Genomic DNA, 10,490 nt, shown 5'->3' with positions numbered 1-10,490 from the left:
CATTTTTCTGCACAAGGGGTAAATGCTGCCAAACGAGCCAATGATACCTTTATAGTGGTGTGTTTTCCTGTCTAGCTAACAGCTATATTTTTCATGACTGAAACTATCTATTTTTATCTATATTTTATCTGAAATTATCTATTTTTGAACTTATGTCCAGACATGCCCAGCATGTTTCATATTGTAGTGACCGAACTGGAACCGCAAAATACATTGTTTGAAGAACAAACACTTGAGCAATAGCTCACTGAAGCTCCTACACACAAATGAGATACGGAAGGTATTTCACTTGAATGATGAATTTCTCTGTCCTGATCCTCATTCAGGCAGCATTACATCGTGTGTGTGAGTGTGCATGTGTACTCCAGCCCCCACAAAACCTCTGCCAAACCTACTCCTCTTGGGAAGAAAGCCAACAATGTGAAATGCAATCTAGTTGCTTCCCCCATCCTTCCTCCCAAGGGGAGTTATTTTAAAACTTCAAGCTCACTCCGTGGTAACACTGACCAACAACACCAACCAAAAAAAAAAAAAAGAGAGCAAGGATCTGGGAGGTTTAATAAAACAGAAACAGAGGAAAAATGTTGGGCAACAAAGGGCAAAGGCTACTGTTCGCCAGGGATCAGTGTCACTTCACAGCAGTGAAGTGCTTTGGTGGGAGGACTGGTTAGAGAAGGGGTTGCAAACAGCAAAGGGCAAGTTAGTTTGAGAAGAAGTTGACAGCAGTAGAAAGTACAGGGCAGAGCAGAGGTGGGGTTGCCTGCAAGTGCAGCAGCATAACAGAAAAAAAAAGTAAGGGCTTGGCACCAGCAGCTAAATGTGGTATAATACACCATTAAAGAAGAGCTTGGTGAGAGGAGGGTTTTGGCGGTGGCAGCAGAGTGCCTTCTGTGGTAGAGGATGTTTGGCATGGCAGGGTGGAAAGGGACAGGTTAACCACTGGCAGCAAGGAAGAGTTTGGGGGTGGGAGCTAGGAAGCTATTTGACACTAACTGGAGAGTAGTTAAGTGTGGAAGGAGTGGGGTGGCAGCACAGGCTGTTGAAGAGAGATTAAGAGGGTGTCCTGGCACAGGTGACCAGCCTAGGATGTTTGGGGAGCTAGCATGGAAAGTTTAAGGGGGTGGCACAAAGTGGCTACTGAATAAGGTTTAAAGAGGTACTTGAAGGCAGAAGGGGGTGGCGTGGGGGCTAACCCAGGGAGTGCTGAGGGGAGTTAAGTGGGTGGGAGGGCTGAGGGGCTGTTTGTGGGCTAGCCCGGGTCAGTGTAGTGGGCGGCGGGGGTGTTAAGGAGCATCTGGGAACGCTCAGGGGTAGTCACAGGTGCTGTGGGGAATTAAAAGGCATTTGGAGGGCAGTTAACAGGGCACGAAGGGCGTAAAGGGGTATTTGAGGGCCAACCCGAGCAGATAAGAGGCAGGCGGGGGGAGGGGTGAAGGGGCGGCCAGGGCCAGCCCGGGGCAGTGAAGGGAGCGGCGGCGGCCGGCGCGGGAGCCTGGGCCGTGGCGGCGGCGGCGGCCAAGCTACTCACGGTGCCCGCCCCCGCCCGGGCCGCTGCCGGCGGTGCGCCACACGCCGCCCCCGCCCCCGCCCCCGCCCTCGCCCTCCGAGCGGCCCTGCCGCCCGCCCTCCAGCCGGCCTGCCTCATGTCGCTGCCTGTGGTGCTGCCGGGCTCCTGCTGCCCCGTGGCCGGGCTCTCCGCGGCGCCTCCGGCGGCCGCTCCCGGCCCCGCCGCCTCCTCTCTGGCCCCGCCGCCTCTGCGGCCCCGCCGGTCCGGCTCGGGCTTCCAGCACCATCGGCCTCCGCCGGCGGCGCTCTCCCCGCTGTCCGCCCGCCGGGCCGCCGCCGCCGCCGGGCTGCTGCCGGCGAGACCGCTGCTGTCCCTGGGGCTGTTGCAGCTCATCCTGGGCTGCTGCATGGTGGCGCTGAGCTTCGGGGCGCTGTCCCTCAGCGCCTCGCCGCAGGTGAAGAACTCCTGCCCCTTCTGGGCCGGCTCCTCGGTAAGTGCTCGCCGGGGCGGCGAGAGCGGCTACCGCCACAGCCCGGGGGCGGGACGGTGGAGCCCGCCTGCTCCTTAGGCCGGCTTGGCAGTCAGCTCCGGCCGCAGTTACCTGTGCAACCTGGCCGGGCGGCTCGCTGTCACGTGGCTGATCCGGCAGCGCTCGAGCCGGGCGGTCAGTTGTCGCAGGTCCGACCTATCAGTTACGGGGTTGATCTCGTTTCTAGCCAGTGTGTTCGAGGATCGCATGTGGAATCTGGTATCTCTCTCCACTCTGTTAGCGATCACATGGCGGATCGGTTAGCTGGCTAGCCAGTGGGTTAGCTGTCACATGGCCCATCTGTGGTCCGTCTAGCCAAACACAGCAGCAGAAATGTCGCCCTTTAAAGACTAACCAAATGATTTATTCGGTGATGAGCTGTCGTGGGACAGACACACTTCATCAGTTATAACGTAGCTGATCACTGTAATCCAGGCCTGAGCCCACTTTTTAGGTTGGGCCCCCCCTTGTCCTTCCCGCAATTAGTAGGGCCCTGCCCCCCCCCCCCAAGTAGTCCAAACCATTGCAAATTTCGGTTATGCTCCTATGAAGAAATAAAAAGAAAAGCCTTTCAGCATGTGTAAGAGGGGAAGTATGTGGAATGTAGAAAGGTTATTAATTGGTATGTAGATGAATACACATATATCAAAACAGTAACATATTCAACATTTTTAATGAGATGGATGAGCCTGAGACCCAGCAGCTAATCGTGCTGTGGCCCCTTAAGAAATTTCACCCCCCCCCCCCAGCTGCCTCACACTTCCTTCACTTTTGTTCTAACCTGTGGTTTATCTAGCTAATCTGTTAGCTGTCCTAGATCTAATCTGTTATCTATCAGGTCCATTTACTTGTGTATTAGCTACCACATTTGAACAATCTAGCTAATCTATTAGCTATTATGTGTCAGAACGGTCTAAGCAATCTGTTCTCTATCTCTTTCATCTATTAACTAACATGTTTTGGAGGGGTAGTCTATGGCCTGTATTATAGGGGAGGTCAGACTACATATTCATAATGGCCCCTTCTGGCCTAGGAATCTGTGAATCTATATATCCATCAATATGTATCTTGTGACTATGAAAGAGGCTGCATCTTCTGCTTGTTTGCAAAGTCCCTCAGACATTTGAGGCACTACAGGCATAATTATTAATTGTCTATTGCTGCTACCATTAATAGGCTATTATACTTTCAATCATAAATTTTTGATTTAAGGGATTAGCTCTGCTCTTTTATAATAGAAGATTTATTGAATTTAACAAGACTCACAGAATGTGATTTCAGGCTCTAATCACACAAGGAGCTTTATGCAGCCAGACCTAGGCTGCAATGCCTTATTGATTCTTATGGTATTCCAAATGGGTGTGAGGAGATCCTTGCATCAAGATTGAGACCTAGGTGATTAGAACAGGTGCATGGTAGAATGCTTGTGTGATATTCTAGTTCTGCTTTAGATTTGCAGTGTGATGTTTAGCATGCTACTTAATCTTGCTGTGTGTCAGTTTCCCTGCCTGTAAAATAGGAAGATTAATAATTCCTTACCTCAGCAAAGTGTCATCAAGAGTGTTTATCAGTGTTTGTAAAGCAGTTTGAAAACTTCAGGTAAAAGTTTCTATATATTTATGTAGTACTTATGAAAATACTTTTATAACAAGCTGCACTTTTAGCTGAATTTTAAATTGTCACTGTTCAGAGGCCATATATTTTATTTGTTCAGTAAACAAGTGAGAGTGCTATTTTGTCTTTTAGAAATAATAATATAAATAATATGTTATACTGTTGTCTACAGGTTTTACTTCTGTAGCAGCATGAACCCCCACAAAGATATTATTACAGAAAAATAAACAAAGAGGCCAAATTGACATTTATAACTCATTATTTTAAGTGTTTTTCCTTATAAAATCTTAATCTCTCAAACCTTGTATGCCTTCTTTTATATGGCTAAAACAGGACCACATCCATATTAAATTTGCACTTATGTAAGAAATTCGTTTTTTAATTACTTGAGTGCAGAATGAACATGCAATCTGTTGCTCTGTGAAACAATATGATGTTTCCTTCCTATTCCTGCAGCTCCAGAACAATATTATATTTGACTAAGAAATGTATTGAAATCATTATTTCAGAGTTGACAGCACTCATGAGGCATTTTATCCCAAAGATAATTCTTTAAGAGGGTAATAAGTGACTACAGAAAAAAGCCTTGGTGGGGTTTGAAGGACTGTTGCTACTAGAGCCCTTGCTGGGTTTATGGCAATCACTGAGCCTGTATAGGTTATTTTATTGTTCGAATGTATGTTTTTTCTACTCTTTGAGCTTAACAATTTGCTTAGGAAAAGCTGCCTGATACCTTGTACCAGTGTTTCTCAACTTTTTTTTATAAAGTACCCCCTGCTTTTTAAAAAAAAAAATTAGAAGTACCCTCAATATCTGCGATTTTCAGACACACGTTTTTTTTCTACCATTGCAACACATTTGTTTAAAGAACTTAATTGTAACTGGTTGGTTGGAAGAAATTGCCTATAGGTGCCTATAACCATAGTACTTGTGATTGTGCAAAAAGGATAAATAAAAAAGATGAACATAAAATAAGTTCATTTTTATTCATAAAACGGTTGAGAAACACTGAGTTAATGTACCCTCTGGAAGAGCTCTGTGTACTCCATGGGTACATGTACCTCTGGTTGAGAACCACTGCCTTATAACTGTGAGTAATGATGCTGTTCATAGCATCTGCAGAGGAAACCAAGGCAGGCACACATAGGCAGGGACCCATGGAACCTCAAAGTACTCCAGTCAAAAGGAAGTGAGAGAGTTAATGGCTGGGGAACTAGGACCCTAAAACTAGATAGTTTTGCTGGAGCAGTTCAGGTTTTGGTGATCTCTGACAGACATTGGTGATACAGCATCACATGATTATTTTTCACTTAGATAGGTCACAGATTATTTTGTAATGAAACTGCAAAGTTACATATATAGTTTTGAAAGAGGAATGGTAATGTCAATGGGTGTTTAGGTCAAATCATGTATGCGCATGTCCTAGCCCGGATTCATTACCTAATTAGAAGTTATTGGGGATATACAAAGCATGTACTTTTAAAAAAAATTCCTAATAGGTGCAGATCCATTTGATTTAGCTTATCTTTTTTCTGGGGCTTGCTATAAGCTTGAAGTTCAGTGTTCATTTAAACTGGTCACATGGGTTCAGATCCTCCAAAGAATTTGGGCTCCTTGTGTCTATTGATTTTTTTTATTAGGAGTTAGGAGCCTAAATTCCCCTGAAGATGAAGGTAAATCACACCAAGTTTCCATTTGGCTACAGAGCACAGCAGATGATGTGTTCTGCCATGCCTAGCTTTCCCCCTTATCTACCCATGTCCCCCACAATGTTCCCTCTAATTTTTTTCCATCCATGTTGAAATAAATTTTGTTATGTGCACCAAGGCATGTGTGGATATGTACCACCAGTAGATGGACATGCTGCCAGCTGTGGGCACTCTGCTAAAATGCTGCCCAAGTGCTCATCTTACAAGGAACACTGGCCCCCAATAATATTAAGTGTTAAATGATATTGAAATGTGTTTCCTTTCAGTTTTACAGCAGGATTTATTCCTGATCTGTCAGTATGGATCAAGCTACATGTATGTGTCTATAAATCTTCGGCTGTAGCCTCTTCAAAGTTGTTCTCTTGATTGAAATACTGAATTTAGAAAATAAGGCAACATGATACAATCATTTCTTTGTCTTTTGGATCCCCTCCAGCATAACAGTTGAACCATGAGCATAACTTTGAAGTTAATAGGATTACTGGCATACCTGAAATTTATACATGTGTGCAAGAGGTTTAAGTTAGTAGAAATGTTACTTTGTAGTCAGCTGAGGAGTTTGAGTTTACTGAAAAAATGTGTTTCTAGAAAGTTGTGTAAGTGGATTTAAAAACTAAAAAAGACCAATGAGGAAAAATCAAGGAGCATCTTATCAATGTTCCTTCTAAAACTCTGTTAACAGTTTCTTTCAGTGTATTAGACTCAAAGATATTTTGGACCATAGACTTTTGTGGGCAAAGACCTGCCCCATCAGATGCATTAATCGAAGCATGTGATGAAGCGGGTGTTTGCCCACGAAAGCTTATGCTCCAAAATATCTGTTAGTCTATAAAATGTCACAGGACTTCTTGTTGTTCTTGAAGATACAGACTGACACAGCTACCTCCCTGATACTTTTCAGTGTATTAGTGATGGGTGATGAGGGTTGTAAAGGAATTCCATCTATATGGCTGTTCAGTCCTGCATAATTATGGTTTTTTGTTTGTTTTTTTTAATGCTCATGCAGGTGATCTTGTCGGGAATCATAGGCTTAACAACGTGGAAGAGACCAGTGGTTCTTTTGGTATGTATCTGCTAACATGCATTGCAGGGGAAGTGTCATAAGATGCTCTTGAGATAACAGATACTGGTACAGAGGTTAATTTCCTGACCCTTTAAAATGCGGGAATTACTGAGTGCACAATTAAAGCACAGAAAGGGGTATATTCTTCTCTCAGTGCACATAGCTCTTCTTAGCAATAATAGGAGTTAAGGGTCTGAACAGGGAAGAATAAAGTTATTTTTATGGAGCTTTTCACATTCATGCAGGTATTTCCTAATAAAAAATTATAGATTTAGTATAACCATTCAAATCTCTTTATCCTGTGGTGTTTCCTGGCCATAAATTTTTTCAATTCTGCTTCATCAGCACTCCTGCAGACTATAATTTGTCATTTGGGGGCAATGCTATTCAAGTTTCCAGAAAGGGAGTGGTTTCAGGACTGATACCTCAGCTGTCATATACTGCTGCCTACTACTACAGCTCAGAGTTCACCCAAAATAATGTTGTCTTGTACCATTCAACTTTGTTCTGCCAGAGATTTTAAAGAAATTAAGATACCACATTCTTTTGACAGAAGTATATAAATGTACAAGGTATGTAAGCTGTATCTAGATATAAACTAACTAAAGTACTTTTTGTTTCTGTGAGCCAGTAGATCACAGTTTCAGCTCTGTTCCAGGATGTGAGTAACCAAAAGATGTTGTCACCAGATGCTTTTTAGGTGGGATGCATGAAGTGGGGTGGCTTCCATACAGCGCCATTTTTTGTTTAGGCAGAGAAACCAAGGAGTGAATAGGTACGTAGAATGGGTTCCTTTCTTCTCTTTAGAGAACGTGATCTGTCCAGATGAGGTACATTAGTGGAAGAGAACAGTATTGCTTTTCTGCTGCCTATGTTGTACCAGTTCTGTGAATAAATAGAAAAGTTATCCAGGGCTCTCAGTCTGGCTGTTTACACATGAACTAAATTTGTTTAAAAATAAATGTGAATCCCACCTGTCTTTAAGAATTTCAGCCTTGTGAGGAGCTTGGTGTTTCTGTATCTGGGGGTGGGGGGTAAGCAATCGCTGTTTACTATCTTCTTCTCTTCTATATTCTAATCCTTCTTCCCTATCCTCCTTTCTATCAATTACATGGATTATTTCTTTTTTTACCTGTGAACTGAATCAGCATATTTACTCTTTTTTATTTTTGTTATAAGAAGTATGGATCTTCATTATTTTTCATTTTTGAAAATGTGTGTGTTTGATTAAAGTGTGATATTTTTCCCAAGATTCAGGACTAAACGTTAATGTTACCAGATACATCACCAACAGTCATACCATGTGGGCTCTTTAATATAGAGGACCTCACAGATGGATTGCTGTCATACGTGGTCAGCTTTTAAGACTTCTGTAGAGTTTAGATATATTTTGAATTGGATACCAGTGTCAATCCAGAAATCTGAGCAATCAGATCAGTCTCAGGTGTATGTTTTGAATTGCCTGGGCTTGTATTGCATAACCGGCTTGTTAGCATTTGTACCATATCTGTGAAGAGATTTGGGACAGTGTGGAAAAATTATAACATTAATTCCTGTTGGATTAATGATCACTCTTTTTATTTCTATAGCTTTGGCAGTTTTGAAATAAGTGCTGAAGTTGTCTTGAAACTTCCAAATCAAATATTAAAGATCATAAAATAGTTTAATTTGATTTAGATTGAGGTCTCAAATCTAGTAATTAAAAATTGTCCAAAGAGCTATTCGGGCTTATTCATTTTGTAATAATAGGTACATCTTTATTTCCCTTCTGACTGCTTGTATTATTCAGCCTGTGCACCTAGTTATCACTTAGCAATATTTAAGAGAGATCCCAGCAGCTGCAGTTCCTAGTATGCCTTAAAGGAAGGAGAGGGCAGTTGACAGAAAACTCCATGCAAGTCAGGGACTGCACATCAGGCTGTTTCTTCCTCCTGGATCTAAGGAGAAGGGAGCAGGTGTTTGGGTTGTGGGAGTACAGCTGGCCTCTGTGGAGAGGGCTCAGGTATCTGGGCTAGCTGGACACTGTTGCTGGGCTCTGGGGGATTGGAGGTGTGGGTTTACTGGTGTGTTGTAGCATGGCTGAGCTCTTGGGGCGGGGGAAGGAGATATCTGTGTCTGGCCCCTGACTGGGCTTTTGGGGGAGGGGAGAAACAGGGCAGAAAAGCAGGAGCTGGGTTGTTATAGGAATTTCTTTAACTCCTAGGGGAAGTTGTTTTGTCTGTATTGTTACAGGCATCCCATCAACTTCCCTTACGCGTTGCAATTTTGAGGAGTACTGGTATCAACCCTATGACAGTCTGCTTTAGTGTGGCCCCACAAGGTATGTTAAGTCAAACCCTGGAAGATCAACCAGCAGTATGTCGATTTTCCAGTAAGTGTGGACGTACCCACAGTTGACACCTATCTTTAATTCACCACATTGATCACAGTAAAATGCCCTCAGGCTCTGAATGGTTTTTCATCTATGACCCATAGACCACCGTGGCATCATGGAGCACTTTCAAGTCCTTTGGGTGAAAACTGCTATCCATTTTCAAGCAGTGATGTACAGTGCTAGTTGCATTCCTGTTTGGGATGCTTCCTAAGAATTTTCCTTGGCTTTTTGAGCAGCTACAATAAACTGCTAAAATCACTGACATCTCTGCATATTGTGTGGCTGCTTTGCAATTATTGCTTGAATTTTCTCTTAAGAAAAATGTCTGTGTTCAAATATGTGGCTGATGCCACAGTTGGAGAAATGCAGACCCATGAGACTGTAGAAACAAACTGCCAAGTGACCTGGAAAGATTAGAGCTGCAGGCAGTGGAGGAAGCTTCAATCGAAATAAAGTCCTCAGAAATTAACAGCACAGATGCAAACTGGTGTGGAGCCAAATACAGCTACCAACTCCACCATACACGTTACAGTTTGTCTAAAATGTGACTGTAAAAATGGCTTTGTGTGCTTTTGTATGCATGACCTGTCAATTATTTCTGTTTTAGATAGGTGCTGCTTTAGAGGTCCCCGATTCCCTTCTAGCTCACCTGCTGGGGCAGGGGCTGCTGGACACCCAGACTTTCCTGAGTCTGGGCTATACGGCAGCCTCTCGCTGTAGCCTATCTAGGTTCATAACTCTGGGACAGTGCCGCCACATGGACTGTCCTGGGGCTGGGGACCCTGGTCTTCCAAGCTACATCTACACTAGAGAGTTTGTTGGAAAAAAAACCCCGGTTTTGTCACCAAAACTCTCAGAGCATCTACACACAAAATGCATTTGTTCAACAGTCTGTCAATAAAAGTTGGCACATCTGCTGACAGCATTCACCTGGCAGCCCTGTGTGCTGAGCTTCCAGTTGGCCATTCTGTCAAGAGAGCGGCTGGGCAGTCTGTCCACTCTCTGCCGACAGAGTGGATTGCTCTTTTGATCTACATTGATATGTGAATGTGATCTGACAGAATTTTGCTGGAAGAGCTCTTCTGTCAATGGATCGCTGTAGTGTAGACGTAGCCCCAGAGAGCTGAGAGTCTAGTATCCTTGGGAGCCAGCTGGCCTGAGAGTCTGCAAGCCTTCTGATAGCTCTGCCATGCTTACTGCCCTAGAGGTACAGACCATGGCAGTTGCTCTCTGAATTTGACTTTCTTTTTGTCAATGTCAGTTTCACTCAACAGCTGCCAGTCCCAGTCAGTGTATTTCATTTTGAATGTTTCTGAAGCACTTTTGAGGTGGAATTGTCAGTATTTAAAGCATTTGGTTTCAGTCCAATTTGAAAAGCTATAAAATTTCTTGAAATTCAGTAAAAGTAAAGTCCTCTGCCCAAGTTCTCTTACCTCATTTTTCTATAGCCAAAGTCACTAGCCTCAAATTTTGGCCAGTTCTAGTCAGCAAAAAAGTTAGAAAAAGTGTTTTTTTTTTTAACTGTTAGCCCTCCAAACTCAGTTTGGGTTCTGAGAATCAACCTGTTCTTTCCAACTTTCATAATTTTGATTTTAGGAGTTTTGTTACTGCATCTAAAATATAGCATAACAGACTTTTTAAAAGAAATTACATATTTCATGCTTCTGAATTACTGTTTTTCTTTTCTTGATCTT

At 43.4% G+C, this 10,490-nt stretch overlaps 1 protein-coding gene across 3 annotated transcripts in view; it reads left to right on the top strand.

Moving 5' to 3' along the window:
- Positions 1-1,534: 1,534 nt before the first annotated feature.
- Positions 1,535-10,490, top strand: part of ENTREP1 (endosomal transmembrane epsin interactor 1) — a 36,665-nt gene continuing 27,709 nt past the window's right edge. The window contains exons 1-2 of one of the 3 annotated variants that reach the window (XM_074994800.1): positions 1,535-1,997; positions 6,366-6,422. In XM_074994800.1, coding sequence (XP_074850901.1) covers positions 1,644-1,997; positions 6,366-6,422 — 411 coding nt within the window. In that variant the 5' untranslated portion in view covers positions 1,535-1,643. The remainder of the gene's footprint in view (positions 1,998-6,365; positions 6,423-10,490) is intronic. The other 2 variants (XM_074994801.1, XM_074994799.1) reach the window with 2 other exon arrangements.

The sequence above is a fragment of the Carettochelys insculpta genome, chromosome 5, assembly GCF_033958435.1.
Source record: "Carettochelys insculpta isolate YL-2023 chromosome 5, ASM3395843v1, whole genome shotgun sequence".
NCBI lineage: Eukaryota > Metazoa > Chordata > Testudines > Carettochelyidae > Carettochelys > Carettochelys insculpta.
Note: the sequence above shows the minus strand (reverse complement) of the source record. Positions and strands in the feature narration are given on the sequence as shown.